At 47.0% G+C, this 16,718-nt stretch overlaps 1 protein-coding gene and 1 long non-coding RNA gene across 2 annotated transcripts in view; one reads left to right on the top strand and one right to left on the bottom strand.

The window, feature by feature from the left end:
- SLC4A5 (solute carrier family 4 member 5) overlaps nt 1–16,718 on the bottom strand; it is a 78,693-nt gene that overhangs the window by 25,634 nt on the left and 36,341 nt on the right. The window contains exons 4-11 of the mRNA XM_064572299.1: nt 7,559–7,719; nt 6,670–6,825; nt 5,285–5,380; nt 3,242–3,297; nt 2,400–2,557; nt 1,873–1,960; nt 779–933; nt 237–425 (exon numbers count right to left, since the gene is read on the bottom strand). Of these exons, the coding sequence (XP_064428369.1) occupies nt 237–425; nt 779–933; nt 1,873–1,960; nt 2,400–2,557; nt 3,242–3,297; nt 5,285–5,380; nt 6,670–6,825; nt 7,559–7,719 (1,059 nt within the window). The remainder of the gene's footprint in view (nt 1–236; nt 426–778; nt 934–1,872; nt 1,961–2,399; nt 2,558–3,241; nt 3,298–5,284; nt 5,381–6,669; nt 6,826–7,558; nt 7,720–16,718) is intronic.
- On the top strand, nt 2,546–6,673 carry LOC135361751 (uncharacterized). Its single transcript, XR_010405590.1, has 3 exons — nt 2,546–2,931; nt 4,741–5,007; nt 5,966–6,673. It is a non-coding gene; the product is annotated as an uncharacterized LOC135361751 (long non-coding RNA).

Genomic DNA, 16,718 nt, shown 5'->3' with positions numbered 1-16,718 from the left:
AGAAAATTCGGGTGCATCCACTGCAGTGCTGGGCCCCACTTCCCTTCTCCTGCCACAACCCTTTCGCCAGATCCAGAAGGGTTTTGAAGGTGTGGGGAGGAAAAGAGTGCAGTGGCCAGACCCCATGGCCGGGAGGGGGCGCTGCAGGCAGAGCTGGGGGAAGGTTCCCGCAGCTGGGTGAGAAGGAGACAAGCCTAAAGGTTGGCTGGCGTCACCGTCAGGCCTGGGGTGGGCACCTTCCCGTCCAGATAAGCTCTTCCCCGATTTCGTGCATGGCTGGCATCTCTCCGTCATCCCCGCTGCTCCCTCCGCCGGCCCCGCCGCCACTGCCAGAGCCTCCGCCGCCGCCTCCTGCAGCCGCCCCGCCGCCTCCCCCTGCAGAGCCGTTCATCTGGCCTAGCTCCATCAGCGAGAACACGGATTTCCTGTAAGGAGCAAGGGGGCAGAAGACGATGGCGCTCCCAATCCTGGGACGAGCTTAGGCCCTCTAGAACTGTCCCAAGAACACCTCTTACCTCTCCAACAAAAAACATGAAATATCTTAAAAGACAGAGACAGATGCAGATGATGTCACGGTACCCATGCACAGGTCACCCAGATGTTACAGATGTTCACATGCAGCATATTGCTTTCTTTTCTTTTCTTTTTTAAGAAATAAAATGACACCAGGAGAAGAAATACCACAACCCCATCTATGCTGACCAGAAAAGCCATGGACAGACTCAGAACTCCCTTTGAACCACTTCCCTCCTCGCCACCTCTCCATCCACACACACACCTCTTATCAGCAGAGGGCACCTTCTTGGGGGGCTCAATTCGGATATTTGGGTCCCATTCTCCAGGAGGAAGGACAATGACCTCATCCAGAAACTCATCAATCCCTGCTATCAGGTCTTCCCGATTCCGGGCTTTATAGGCCACGTCACTGAAGAGCTGGCAAGGGAAGAGGAAGGGGACATCTTGCTGAGGTCTGCTTCTTAGCCACCTCCTGGGAGCACATCACGTATAGTGTCAGAGAAAATCCCTCTGAACCTTTACTCCTACCAGCTTACTCTGTCTGTAGGGAAGGAAGGACAGAGCCCTGCAGGTGAAATTCAGCACAGTGGGGAGCAGCGGGCCTTGGGCGAAGACCTGAAGGCCAGGTCTCCGTGTCCTAGCTGTAGGACTTTGGCTCAATCACCTAACCTTTCTGCTTTCAGTTTGGCATGGAGCAAGCTCATTTGAAAACCTGTTCAGAGCCCAGTCCCAAAATCTCAGATATTTTAGATCTGATTATAACTTCCTAGTGCCTCATCCTTGGAAGGTTAGGCTGCATCCTTCCAGATGTCTTCAGGGCGTTCTTTCTGACGTACAGATCCCACCTGTGTTGAACATCTTCTAGGCTCCCATTCACTCCTGGGACAGAGAGAGCTCTAGGCTGTGCCTCCAGGCTCCATGTCATCTCGGGCTCCCCTCCTGCTCTTGAAGTTCTTACACTGAGCCTAAGCTGAACCACTTTTATTCAGCTTCTCCATCTCCTAGCTTTGGCTCCTTTTCCCTTCATCTGGAATGCCTGCCTCTTAGGCTTCTGCAGGGTCGACCTCACTCCTGCTCATCCTTAGTGTAAAGCCCTCTCCTGTGTGAGGCCTCGCTTGGCTGCCAGGACAGTTAGCATGTGGTTCACTTCAGAATTACAGGTCTGTCCCTCCCCCTTGATTGGTGCTTCTAAAGGGCAGTGACGGCCCCGATTCTCATAACCCTCAGCGCCCTGCACAAGCCTGGCAACACAGTAGGTGCTCCAATGGGCCTGTTGGATAAGTGAGTGAATGAAGGCCCAGTGCTTGATGCAGGAGCCATGACAGTCAGGAGTACATGCTTCTCGTTACCACTTACATCGTCTACCATGAGGGTTGCAATGGCACGGCCAATTTCATTGTAGGATTTTGCTCTCCCAGAAGGTCCAAGCAGTATGAACAGAAATCTGCAAAGAAGAGGAAGGAGGAGGAGGTGGAGGAAGCGAGGACAAATTGAAGCAGGTGAAGAGAGGGATTCTCTGGCCCTGGACATTATTCATTCTTAACTCATGAATTGACCACACACTTGTCCCTTCCCTCCTTTGAATCCCGTATTTGCTCCGGAAAGACATCTCTTCTTTGCTTCCACCAGCTTCGCCTTGAGCATCCTCACCATTGTCTTGTTGCCCAAACCCAGCCAACAGTGTCTGTCTCAGCTCCTTCTTTTTTATGATTATTTTAAATTAACTCTAAAACTCTCTCCTAGTCAGAAGATTTCCCTCCCCAGCAATTGACTGATTTTCCTTCTATATTTTAGGGATGTTTCCAACAGCCCTTTGTGCCCACTACATGGACAGCTGGTTTCCCTCAGGCAGGTGAGGGGGGTCAGATTTCAGTGGCCCTCACCTGGTGGGGACAGGCACCTCAGTCACTCCTCCCAGCATGGCTGACTGGATGAGACGCACGAAGGCGATGAACGGCTGGTCCAGGAAGTCCACCTCGCCCACGAGCACGTTGGAGGCTTCTGAGTCCTTGGGGATCTTCTTCATGAATTTGTTTTTCCGCTGGTCAGGGAGAGGGGAAACAAGATGCCCATGGATACTCTCATCAGTGGTTTTAGCTCTCATCCAGATTGCTGTGAAGGCCTGACTTTAAATTCTCCAAGCATTTCTCAGGAGACTGAAATAACCAAATACTTTGCCCTATTTCTGGATGAGAAGACTCAAAATGGGTTAACACCAGGACCAAGTGAACAGGCAACGACTGGATCCCTAAGACATTCCTTGATGGGTGGCAACTTTGCTCAATTGCAGTGTGAGCGGAGGGGTCAGACAAGAGAGCCCAGGCTTGCTGGACAGCAGGCCTCATCCCCCAGCCCCCTGCGGCCCAAGCAGATGGGAGTTGGCTCTTCCACAATGGGTGTCCGGCCATGGAGGAGGTGAGACTGTGTGCTGCTCTTCTCTGTCCAACAATTCCCAAGCTCAGGGACGGCTGGCCCCTCACCTGATATGCTTCTCTGTCCCCCACTCCCCCTAGTGCCTGGCATGGCACCAGCATATGGGGCTTGGTCAGTACCTGACTGATGGGCTGGCTAGTCACCAAGGCAGCCCAGAGCCCCCACCCGGGTCCTTCCTGGGGACTCCTACTCCCTCATGGGAGTGAAGTTCTGTCTGTAGGGCCTCCCTGCCCCTGAAACCAAAGGCGCCTTTCTGCCCTGGGCCTTCACTGCAGCCAAGTGTAGGGTCTACCTGGTCTGTGTTTGGGGTGCGAGAAATATCATTCATGCTTCTGCTCTGGGCGTGACCTGGGAGAGAAGGAAAAGAAGGGGAAGTCAGGCTCTTGCAGGTCCTTTTCCCTTGGTCCCTACACATGCTTCTCCTGGCTTCATAACCAAAGCAAGACCCCCTCCCCCTCATCCCTCAGCCCCTGGAGCTAGCCTCTGCTCCCTCTTCTTCTCTCTCTTCCCTTCTCACTCCTCAGTCTGCTGCTCGCTACCCCTCCGCCCAGCCCCCTTGGGCAGAGACCGAGATGTCTGCTCTGTGCCAGGCCCTGAAGGAGGGGAGGGACACAGACACATTATCAGGTGAGGTGCCAGGTGTCACTGAGCTTGGACTTGGACTCCCCCATGACCCATGTGCGTGTTGCAAGATGGTCAAGGATTTGGCCGGCAGAAGGAAGGAAGGCGGGGCTCTCTTGTGGGGAGAACAGTGATGGCAAATTATCTGAACTGCCCAATGGTTCCTTCCCCCGTTAAGGGAGGAGAAAGTCAGCTCTCATTCCCCAGCAGCAGCCACATCCAATGGGCATTCTCAGACCTGTTATTTCTTGGCTTTCTGTGGCCTGTGGCATACTCTAGCTGCCAGAACTCTGCCCTCTCTTGGCTCCCTTCTTCTTACTTGTATCCAGGATCCTCACCTGCTGGGCTCAGGGCCTTGCTTTGCCTTCACTCCCTGCAGAGGCTTCACCCCCTTCATCCCCCATTGCTTCATACCCACCCTGGGCTGAGGATGTCCAGATTGGGTCTCCACTCTATACCTCTCTCTCGAGCCCCAGAATCCACTGGGCAGCCCCACCTGGCACCTTAAACTCAATGCACCGGGATCATGGTTTGCCTCTGCTTAAAACTCAGAGGTCCCATTACCTTCACAGTAGAGGCAGGGAGGGTCCTTTTGCAGGGCATGTGGGCCCTCTTCAGTTTGACCCTCTTGCCCTCAGGCCCTGCCCTTCTCATGAAGTGAACTGCCCCCTTCACAGTGCCTTCCTTCTGCTGTTCGTTTCTTTTGTTTGGAACACCCCTCTCCTGCGTCGCCCCCACCCTACCACGTGCTCCTGGAAAACCCCTATTTGCTCTCCAAGACTCAGGCGTGTCTCCTCTTTGAGCCTTCCAGGGGCCACCCCGGGGTGGGATGGTGTGCACACAGGACATTTTCTCCAGGCTTCCTTCACTGCAGTGTTGGCCATAACGGTGATCTCAGACACAATGAACAACTGGGAGGCAGGCTCGCCCCAGAGCCATTCGTTGCCTGCCGCCTCCTGGCATCCCTATGTGGACCTGGGGACCCGGGGCCACCAACAACAGAGAGAAAAGACTGTAGCTGAGCCCTTGGCCAGGGCCCACACTGCCCTCCAAATCATTCCTTGGGCCTGGTCAGGGCACAGCTGACATAACTTATTCATATCTTGGCCTTTTAGTAAAAGTACTTAAACAGGAACATACTCTTCTCACTCTTTTCTTTCCATTTTGCAGATTCTCTTTTCTTTGCTTCACAGCTCACCTGTGTGTTCCCTCTGATGAACTGCCTGAAAAGCCCTGTCTGTGACCGTTCACCTCACAAGTACCCTCACCCATTCCCAGGATGCGAGGGGGGCTGTGACTGCCAGCATCCCATGGTCGTGGTGCACAAGGCTGTCATCCAGGCATGGCAGAGGAAAGTCCCTAGCCTGTTTCTAATTCAGTTTCGAGGAACGCTTCTTACCAAAAATGGGACTGATGACCATTCTGGGGGAAACAAAGGTACAGACTAAGACAAAAATGCCTAGCACCATAGGATTGGGTACTGATTATGCCAGCATTTGATTTAGAGTTGCATCTGTCAGAGCAGTTACCTAGACACTTAGGGTAGTAAGTTAGGCCCCAAAGACAGCCCGGGTTTGGGGTGAAGGTTAGATTTCTCCCAATGCCTGTCCTGGGAATTCTAGACAGGTCCTGGCCTTTATCTCCCCCACCCACGAAAGCTTACGGAAGCTGGCATTCCCCAGCCACCACAGGCAGCTGCTGAGAACACACTCACACAGCCGGCCGTAACTGGCACTTTGCCGCATCCTCAGGTCCTCGGTGGAGTGGTGGAGGCTCGGACCAGCTGCTGGGCTCCGGGCCGGGCTGCGATCTGGGAGGAGGAACAGAAGGGATTTGGCGTCAGCAGCCTTGCTGTCAGCATGGCTTACATTTCCAGTCATTCTACCTGAACAAAGCTGGGCTTTGAGACGTGTCTCTTCCCCTTTCTGGAAGAAAGCCTATTTTGGTTGTTTTATATTTTGCTTTTGAGTAAGTTAACAGTCTGAACAAGATTACAGAGAAAATATTTGTACTCTTGAGAATGAGATAGATACACAATTGTTAAATAGGCAACCGGTGTCGTAGACAGCTGGGTTCATCCCTGACTCCACCACTTACTAGCTGTGTGATCTTAGGCAAGTAACTTAGTCTCTTGGTGCCTCAGGCTGCTCATCTGTAAAATGGGGATAACAAGAACAGTACCTAGCCACAGGGTTACTGTGAAGATGAAGTGAGTTAATACATGCGAAGCACTCAGAATAGTGCCCGGAACATGCTAAGTGCCGATTCTACACCTGCTGTTATTATCATATGCTAAACACTTTCCATCTTAAACAATTCATCTAAAGAGATTCCTTAAGATTCCTTCTTTAGCAACCTCATCAACTTTGTTCTGATTGCTGCATTTATCTGGCAGGTTCAGCAAGGCTACTGTCTGGGCATCTCGACTCTGCAGTATCAAGAGTGGAGAGTTGCGGGTTGGAGATGTGTGCTTGGAACAATCCACTCTCCCTAATGGCCCCAGGCTCTGTCAATCACAGTGACACAGCTGCCAGATTTACAAGCCCTGGCACACTTGAGATGAACCCAGAACCTTCTATCGCCTTGATGTGCTTCATTTTCTGCCAAGGCTCTTGGCTCTTCTTGGGGGTTCAGTGGGAGACTTTCAAGCTCTTTCCACATACATGCCATCTCTACCAGCATTTTGCAATCCTAACCACACAAGAGAATCTCCTGGGGAGCTTTCTAAACTCCCTGTTCCCAGGCCATCCCCCAGATCAACTGAATCCAGCTCTCAGGGTGAGGCTGAGGCACTGGGACATGTTTCATACCCCCAGGTGATTGCCATGTGCAGCCCAGGCTGAGAACCAGCTCTCTTCCTAGGACTAGTTCTGTTCTGCTGCTGGGGACCACACTGGGGTATGGCTGAGGTCTCTGCAGGCATGCCATAGAAGGAGGTTGAGGGATCCCCAGAACCTCAGAATTTCTCCAGGATCATGAAGTTCAGGAAGCCTCTACATTGCCAAGACTCTCCAGCCACCAAGGTGGGCTCACCCAGACCCTGGGACTTGACACCAGCCCCCACATGCCCACTGCCCACCAGCATATGGCCCAACTCACTGGTGGTGGAGGAGACAGACTTTCCAATGTCAACCAAGGAGCGGTGGATGGGCTTCTTGGTTTGGTGACGGTGTTTCCTCAGGAGGACATAGCTGACCCTCTCCCGGAGCTCGGGCCGCAGGAGGCCGTCTTCAATTTGCTTCTCAATGACGTCATCTAAGTGGGGAACAGACATGCCTCATCTATGTGGGACAGACGGACCAGGAGTGTGGGGGTCTTCAGTTTCATCTATTATCAGTGGGATTAAAAGTGACTAAAGGAGGCAGGAGATGTGGAAATAGTCCCAGCTTTGCCACAAACTGTGGAAACACGAGCAGGTCACAGGCCTTTGGGTATGTGCACACGTGTGCGTCTGTTTGTGTGTATATACAATTCTCTGCTCTATCGGCACTATTGTGAAAAGTCAATGAAGTAGCCTAAGAAGCACAAAAGTTCTGTGTTCGATGGTTTTAGTCCTAACATGAATTCCTTTTAGAAAAGCATTTGGGACAAAATACTTGTGGCAAATTTGAATGTAGTAGAACAAAATTGGCAAAACGTTTTAGGGATAATAAGGCCAGCCTTATTGTCTCCCTTCACCGCTCCACTAAATGAGAGCTAATTTCCTAAAGATGCATGATGATCCCTTTACTCTGACAAGAAACAGGTTGCCATGGCAATAGGTTATCTCTGATAACGCTAGGAAGCCCCTCTCCTTTTTGCTCCCTTGCAGGATGGCGTTTCAGAGAATGAGCTTTACATGGGCCCCAGACCTGGAGCCATTGTGCCGCTGTCTTGGGAGTGTCAGACCCAGAGCCTGGTGTCCGCAGAATCAGGCGGGCGTCACACAGACCAGGTGTGGGCACAAGGCTGCCATGGCTTTCTGGGGCCCCGGTGGTCCCTGCCTCACCTATGATCTGTGGTAAGGAGCCGCTGTCCAAATCCAGCAGCACCGTCCCCGTCTGCAAGCAGGTCCGCAGCTCGAAGAGGCTGTGAAGCGACAGTGTGGACACGTGGGGCTTGCTCCAGCGTTCGCCTCCTTCCTCTACCTTTTCTTCAAACTTTATCCACCTGGAAGGGGTTAGGATGGGGCTCAGCGTGGCCTCTGCCCTCAGGAGCAGCCCCCACGAGGTCTCCTTGGGGCAAGGGGTGATAGCTGGCAAGTCATGTGCATGCGCTGCATGTTGTTGGGACATTGGTGCTAGACTCACAGGCAGAAGATCTTGGGAACCCTCCCACTCTCCCCCTCACTTCTCCTGATGTTGTTGTGCTCAGGGCAAAGTGACATTCCAGAGGAAGACCATACATGGGCATGAGGGGTCTTTTTGGGGGTGGCAGAAATGTTCCCAAACTGGATTTAGTGATGGTCGCACAACTCTACATTCACTAAAAAATCATTTAATTGTACATTTAAAATGAGGGAAGTTGATGATAACCTATAATAATAAAGCTGTTTAAAAAAAAGTATCAACTGGAGCCTGGCTACTCAGGGCCAGTCACACCTGTGTTCAGTGTCTGCCTTATGGGGTGTGGTTTGCGGGGAGCAAAGAAAGCGTTCCTGACAAAAAAGCATTTCCCCACGGCTTCTGCTGCAGGGCCTGGGGATTCTACAAGTCCACTCTGGGCTTTGGTTCTCATAGTTCATATTAAAATCCATATGTCATCTGGGGAAGGAAAGAAATTAGACCAAGGATGTATAGGGATTTGTTCTTTCTAGAGGACAGAATCAGAGGCTGGGTGGAGGAGCCGAGTGGGAAGGCCCGAGACAGCCCAGCAGAGGGCGGCACCAGACAGCCTGGAGAGCTGCCAGGAGCACCAGGCCAGCAGGCTCCGTTTTGCAAGACGTCAACCCCAAGTCAGTGGGTAGGTTCAAGCTATTCCAATCAAAATCCCAAAAGAGTAGTTTTGGACCACGTGACTAATTCTGAAGTTCTTCTGAAAAAGTAAATGTCTGAAAATGGTTGGGGAATGTCTAAAAAAGAAGAATGGGGACGGCTACGCTGTCAGCAGAGAAACTTGCCTAAAAGCTGGAGCCTGGATTCGCAATTGAGGGGGGGAAAGATGGTGGAAGAGTAGGGAACCCTATTTCAACTGGTCCCCAGAATTGAGCTGGATATCCACCAGACCACTCTGAGCACCCACGAAACCAGCCTGAGATGTAAGAAGATCTGGATCTCTACAAGCAGAATATCGCAGGCGGTTGGTTTTGAGGTACGGGGAGCTGTGATTCCGCGGGCAGATATCAGAGGATAAACAGCAGCGGGAGGGTGCCTGGCCATGGGGATCCTACACCGCTGGTGAGTGACAGCCTCGCGCGCTGGGGGCGGGCACAGACTCTCAGACCGGTAGCGGCAGGGAAAGGACTTTAGGGCAGCCCCCGGGGTGGAAACCTGGAATGGCGGGGTCGCACCAGCGAACTGGGAGTGGCTGGCGGTTTTAGAAGCGCAAAGGGCAGAGACGTGGCCCGACCTGGAGGTAGGACTGGGAGCACTGCGGAGGGGCGCACAACCCAGGACACTGCAGTTTATAGCAGCATGGACAGAGATGGAGACGGTGTGGCCTGGAGAGCTCACTGAAGAACAGATTGTGGTCTCTCTGCTCTGAGGCAGAGGGTTGGAAACGGTCTCTTCTGCTCTGACTTGCGGAAGAGATGTGGAAAGCCGCCACGGAAAGCCACCAGAGAACAAAAGCCCCCAAAACTGATTCCCGCTGAGCCCATGCCCCGCCACAGGGGGGCAGGGCAACTCCGCCCAAACAGGGTTGCCTGAGTAACAGCGCGGCAGGCCCCTCCCGCAGAAGACAGGCTGGGAAAACAAGAGGCCAGCAACCCTAAGGCCCCAAGAAAACAGGTGCATCTTGCTTGAGTTCTGGTCAATAATTTGGACTCCATACATTCCCTCAAACACCCATCAACAGAATGACTAGGAGGAGGAGCCCCCAAAATAGAAAAGACTCAGAGATTATGACTTATGCTGCAGATTTACAAATGGATGCAGATATAACCAAGATGTCGGAGATGGAATTCAGGCTAGCAATTGTGAAGACAATGGCTAGAATGGAGAAATCAGTTAATGGCAACATAGAGTCTCTAAGGGCAGAAATAAAAGGTGAATTGGCAAAACTTAAAAATGCTATCAATGAGATCCAATCCAATCTAGATAATCTAACAGCTAGGGTAACTGAGCCAGAAGAGAGAATAAGCGACCTGGAAGACACTATAATAGATAAAAAGGGAAAAGAGGAGGCCAGGGAAAAACAACTCAGAATCCATGAAAACAGAATCAGAGAAATAAGTGACACCATGAAGCGTTCCAATGTCAGAATAATTGGAATCCCGGAGGGAGTGGAGAGAGAGAGAGGACTAGAAGATGTATTTAAGCAAATCGTAGCTGAGAACTTCCCTAATCTGGGGAGTGAAACAAACATTCGCGTCCTAGAGGCAGAGAGGACCCCTCCCAAGATCAAGGAAAACAGGCCAATACCCCGGCATGTAATAGTAAAACTTGCAAATCTTAGAACCAAGGAAACCATTTTAAGGGCAGTTAGGGGGAAGAGATTCCTTATGTACAGAGGGAGGAACATCAGAATAACATCAGACCTAACCACAGAGACCTGGCAAGCCAGAAAGGCTTGGCAAGACATATTCAGGGTACTAAATGAGAAGAACATGCAGCCAAGAATACTTTATCCAGCAAGGCTTTCATTTAGAATGGATGGAGAGATGCAGAACTTCCATGACCGGCAGAAACTGAAAGAATATGTGACCACTAAGCTGGCCCTGCAAGAAATATTAAGGGGGGTTCTATAAAAGGAGAAAGACCCCAACAGTGATATACAACAGAAATTTACAGGGACAATCTATAAAAACAACGTCTTCACAGGCAACATGATGACAATTAATTCATATCTTTCAATAATCACTCTCAACGTGAATGGCCTAAACACTCCCATAAAACGGCACAGGGCTGCAGACTGGATAAAAAGACAGGACCCATCCATATGCTGTCTACAAGACACTCATTTTGAACCTAAAGATACATCCAGACTGAAAGTGAAGGGATGGAGATCCATCTTCCATGCCAGTGGACCTCAAAGGAAAGCTGGGGTAGCAATTCTTATATCAGACAAATTAGATTTTAAACTAAAGTCTGTAATTAGAGACACAGAAGGACACTATATCATTCTTAAAGGGTCTATCCAACAAGAAGATCTAACAATTGTAAATATCTATGCCCCCAACATGGGAGCAGCCATCTACATAAGCCAACTGTTAACCAAAATAAAGAGTCATATTGATAACAATACGTTAATTGTAGGAGACCTCAATACTCCACTTTCAGCAATGGACAGATTATCTAAGCAGAAAATCAACAAGGAAACAAGAGCTTTGAATGATACATTGGACCAGATGGACCTCATAGATATTTACAGAACATTCCACCCTAAAACAACAGAATACTCATTCTTCTCGAGCGCACATGGAACTTTCTCCAGAATAGACCACATACTGGGTCACAAATCAGGTCTCAACCTATACCAAAAGAATGAGATTATTCCCTGCATATTCTCAGACTACAGTGCTCTAAAACTGGAACTCAATCACAAGAAAAAATTTGGCAGAAATTCAAACACTTGGAAGCTAAAGACCACTCTGCTCAAGAATGTTTGGGTCAACCAGGAAATCAAAGAAGAATTTAAACAATTCATGGAAATCAGTGAGAAGGAAAACACATCGGTCCAAAACCTATGGGATACTGCGAAGGCGGTCCTAAGGGGGAAATACATAGTCATCCAAGCCTCACTCAAAAAAATAGAAAAATCCCGAATTCACCAACTAACTCTACACCTTAAAGAACTAGAGAAAAAGCAACAAATGATGCCTAAGCCACACATTAGAAGAGAAATAATTAAAATTAGAGCAGAAATCAATGAATTAGAAACCAGAAACACAGTAGATCAGATGAACGAAACTAGAAGTTGGTTCTTTGAAAGAATTAATAAGATCGATAAACCACTGGCCAGACTTATCCAAAGGAAAAGAGAAAGGACCCAAATTAATAAAATTATGAATGAAAGGGGAGAGATCACAACTAACACCAAGGAAATAGAAACAATTATTAGAAATTATTATCAACAACTATATGCCAATAAACTGAGCAATCTGGGGAAATGGAGGCCTTCCTGGAAACCTATAAGCTGCCAAGACTGAAACAGGAAGAAATTGACAACCTGAATAGGCCAATAACCAGTAACGAGATTGAAGCAGTGATCAAAAACCTCCCAAAACACAAGAGTCCAGGGCCTGATGGATTCCCTGGGGAATTCTACCAAACATTCAAAGAAGAAATAATACCTATTCTATTGAAGCTGTTTCAAAAAACAGAAACAGAAGGAAAACTTCCAAACTCATTCTATGAGACCAGCATTACCTTAATCCCCAAACCAGGCAAAGACCCCATCAAAAAGGAGAATTTCAGACCGATATCCCTGATGAATATGGATTCCAAAATCCTCAACAAAATACTAGCTAATAGGATCCAACAATACATTAAAAGGATCATCCACCACGACCAAGTGGGATTCATCCCCGGGATGCAAGGGTGGTTCAACATTCCCAAATCAGTCAATGTGATAGAACACATTAATAAGAGGAGGGAGAAGAACCATATGGTCCTCTCAATTGATGCAGAAAAAGCATTTGACAAAATACAACATCCTTTCCTGATTAAAACTCTTCAGAGTATAGGCATAGAGGGAACATTCCTCAAGTTCATAAAATCCATCTATGATAAACCCACAGCAAATATCATCCTCAATGGGGAAAAGCTGAGAGCCTCTCCCTTAAGAGCAGGAACATGTCAAGGATGCCCACTCTCACCACTGTTGTTCAACATAGTACTAGAAGTCCTAGCAACAGCAATCAGACAACAAAAAGAAATAAAAGGTATGCAAAATGGCAAAGAAGAAGTCAAACTCTCTCTTTTCGCAGACGACATGATACTTTATGTGGAAAACCCAAGAGACACCACCCCCAAATTACTAGAACTCATCCAGCAATTCAGTAATGTGGCAGGATACAAAATCAATGCACAGAAATCAGTTGCTTTCTTATAAACTAACAATGCAACTGTAGAAAGTGAAATTAGAGAAACGATTCCATTTACAATAGCACCAAAAACTGTAAGATACCTCATAATAAACCTAACCAAAGAAGTAAAGGATCTATACTCTAGGAACTACAAAACACTCATGAAAGAAATTGAAGAAGACACAAAAAGATGGAAAAATATTCCATGCTCATGGATCGGAAGAATAAACATTGTTAAAATGTCTATGCTACCCAGAGCAATCTATACCTTCAATGCCATCCCGATCAAAATTCCAATGACATTTTTCAAAGTGCTGGAACAAACATTCCTAAAATTTGTATGGATCAGAAAAGACCCCGAATCGCCAAGGAAATGTTGAAAAAGAAAAACAAAGCTGGGGGCATCACGTTGCCCAATTTCAAGCTATATTACAAAGCCGTGATCACCAAGACAGCATGGTACTGGCACAAAAACAGACATATAGACCAATGGAACAGAATAGAGAACCCAGATATGAACCCTCAACTCTATGGTCAAATAATCTTTGACAAAGCAGGAAAAAACATGCAATGGAAAAAAGACAGTCTCTTCAATAAATGGTGCTGGGAAAATGGACAGCCACATGCAGAAGAATGAAACTCGACCATTCTCTAACACCATTCACAAAGATAAACGCAAAGTGGATGAAAGACCTCAATGTGAGACATAGGCAGTAACCTCTTTGACATCGCCCACAGCAAATTCTTTCAAGATACATCTCCAAAAGCTAGTGAAACAAAAGCAAAAATGAACTTTTGGGATTTCATCAAGATAAAAAGCTTCTGCACAGCAAAGGAAACAGTCAACAAAACAAAGAGGCAACCCACAGAATGGGAGAAGATATTTGCAAATGACACTACAGATAAAGGGCTGGTATCCAAGATCTATAAAGAACTTCTCAAACTCAACACCCAAAAAACAAATAATCAAGTCAAAAAGTGGGCAGAAGATATGAAAAGACACTTCTCTGAAGAAAACATAACAAATGGCTAACAGACACATGAAAAAATGTTCATCATCATTAGCCATCAGGGAAAGCCAAATCAAAACCACATTGAGATACCACCTTACACCAGTTAGAATGGCAAAAATGGACAGGGAAAGAAACAACAAATGTTGGAGAGGTTGTGGAGAAAGGGGAACCCTCTTACACTGTTGGTGGGAATGCAAGTTGGTACAGCCACTTTGGAAAACAGTGTGGAGGTTCCTCAAAAATTTAAAAATAGAGCTACCCTATGACCCAGCAATTGCACTACTGGGTATTTACCTCAAAGACACAGATGTAGTGAAAAGAAGGGCCATATGCACCCCAATGTTCATAGCAGCAATGTCCGCAATAGCCAAACTGTGGAAAGAGCCGAGATGCCCTTTAACAGATGAATGGATAAAGAAGATGTGGTCCATATATACAATGGAATATTACTCAGCCATCAGGAAGGATGAATACCCAACTTTTGCATCAACATGGATGGGACTGGAGGAGATTATGCTAAGTGAAATAAGTCAAGCAGAGAAAGTCAATTATCATATGGTTTCACTTATTTGTGGAACATAAGGAATAGCACGGTGGACATTAGGAGAAGGAAGGGAAAAATGGGGGGGGGAATTGGAGGGAGAGATGAACCATGAGAGACTATGGACTCTGAGAAACAAACAGGGTTTTAGAGGGGCAGGGGGAAGGGGGATTGGTTAGCCTGGTGATGGGTATTAAGGAGGGCACGTACTGCATGGAGCACTGGGTGTTATACGAAAACAATGGATCGTGGATCACCACATCAAAAACCAATGATGTGGGCGCCTGGGTGGCTCAGTTGGTTAAGCGACTGCCTTCGGCTCAGGTCATGATCCTGGAGTCCCGGAATCGAGTCCCATATCGGGCTCCTTGCTCAGCGGGGGGTCTGCTTCTCCCTCTGACCCTCCCCCCTCTCATGTGCTCTCTCTTTCTCATTCTCTCTCTCAAATAAATAAAATCTTAAAAAAAAAAAAAAAACCAATGATGTATTGTATGGTGACAAACATAACATAATAAAATTAAAAAAAAAAAGCTGGAGCCTGATTCCAGTCCAGATATAGACAAAGGGATCAATGAACAACAGTCCAGAAGCAGACCTGGGCCCTCATGGGAATTTAGGTTTTGATAGAGGAGTTGTTTAAAGGTGAACAACTTAAAAATAAAAAAAAACTTACCTGCCACCTACTTCTCACCAAACACAATATTAAATTCTACATGAATTAAAGTCTAAACATAAAGTTAAATCTTATGATGGACTATTATTGACTCTTAAAAAGAGAAGAAATTCTGACACATGCTACAACATGGATGAACCTTGAAGACTTTACACGAGGCGACAGAAGCCAGGCACAAAAGATGAACACTGCGTGATTCCACTTTTGTGGAGACCTGGAGTAACTAAATTCATAGAGACCGGAAATAGAACAGTGGCTGCCAGGGGCTGAGGGGAGCGGGGAGTGGGAGTTATTGTTTGATGGGTAGAGAGTTTCAGTTTTGCAAGATGAAAAAAGTTCTGGAGATGGATGGTGCTGATGGTCACTCCATCACCTTAGGTGAATGTATCTTAGGTCACTGAACCGTACACTTAACAATGGTTGAAATGGTAAAATTCATGTTATATATATTTTACCACAATTAAAATAAATAATTTAAAATGTATAAACAACAATGCAAATACACTAGAAGAGAATACAGGAGAGTCTTCTTATATTCTTGGTTGTCTAGAAAGAATTCCTAAACAAGATGTAAAACCACAAGGGAAAAAAATGGGCAGCTTTTGTTACATAAAAATAAACTAAACTAAAACTTCTGTATAACAAAATAAGACAAAGTTCCAAGAAATGTAACACAGTGAGAAAATACTTACAACACACAGGGCATCAAAAAACTGGTATTTATAACACAACTCCTTCACATCAATAAGAAAAACTCAAATTACCCAACTGAAAAAGTGAACAATTCTGGAAAGAAATGAAGATGGCCAAAAGACTTTCAACTTTACTAGGAATCAAGGACATTTAAATTATTGCAAATGGAATGACATTCTTCATTTCTCATATTGGCAAAAATGAAAAAGATTGGCGACTTCCGGTGCTGGTGAAAACACGGGGATGTGGGTGCAAGATTAGTGGATGTGCGTCCATAGTGTAGCATGTATGTCTACGCTGTATGTGAGAGTGGGGCAGCACAGTCTTGGTGTGGGGAATTGGGCAGCTGCTTTCAACATTTAGTGTGCATGTCTTTTGATGCGGTGGTTCCATTTCTAGGAAATTACCACAGAAATATCATTACATATTTGCATACTGTAGAATGTAGAGAAGGATATTCACTGCAGCTTTGTTCGTGAAGGTGAAAAGCTGGAAACTGCCAGTTTCCAGTAGGGGCACGGTCACAAGCATTCCCTACATTCCTGCTGCAGAATACCCCTCAGGGGTAAACAGTATGAGGGTGAACTATGCATTATGACAGGATAAACAATACCATCCCATTTTATAAAAAAAGAAACACACACATCCGTGTGTTTGGCCACACATGTCTAAAAGTGCCTGGCAGAAGCTTTGGAAGGCTACCCGCCAATGGCTGACAATGAGTCTGGGGAGAGGAGTGGGTCTGCTGGTGGGGGAGGGGCTAAGAGACTCTCACTGTATTTGGGTTTAATTATTGTAGTAACAGGGCAGCCTGTAGAGCCAGACAACAAGGCTGTGAGTCCTAGCTCCATCATTTCTCAGCTCTGGACTTTATCATTTTGTTTTCTTCAGGAATAATAGTAGGTAGCAATTAGAGCAGAGACCAGCACAAAATACACATTCTGTTAGTGTCAGCTATTAATGTAAAAATAAAGAATATTGCCTTTGTAATTTTAGAAACAATAAAAAATAAGAAAATAGAGGCTTTGAAAGATCTCCCAACCACAGGACACCATGGTTGAT

The sequence above is a fragment of the Mirounga angustirostris genome, unplaced genomic scaffold (genome assembly GCF_029215605.1).
Source record: "Mirounga angustirostris isolate CCGP_5_RB_7025 unplaced genomic scaffold, mMirAng1.0.hap1 SCAF_10, whole genome shotgun sequence".
In the NCBI taxonomy this organism is placed as follows: domain Eukaryota; kingdom Metazoa; phylum Chordata; class Mammalia; order Carnivora; family Phocidae; genus Mirounga; species Mirounga angustirostris.
The sequence above is the reverse complement of the archived record's forward strand: the minus strand, read 5'-3'. Positions and strand labels throughout refer to the sequence as shown.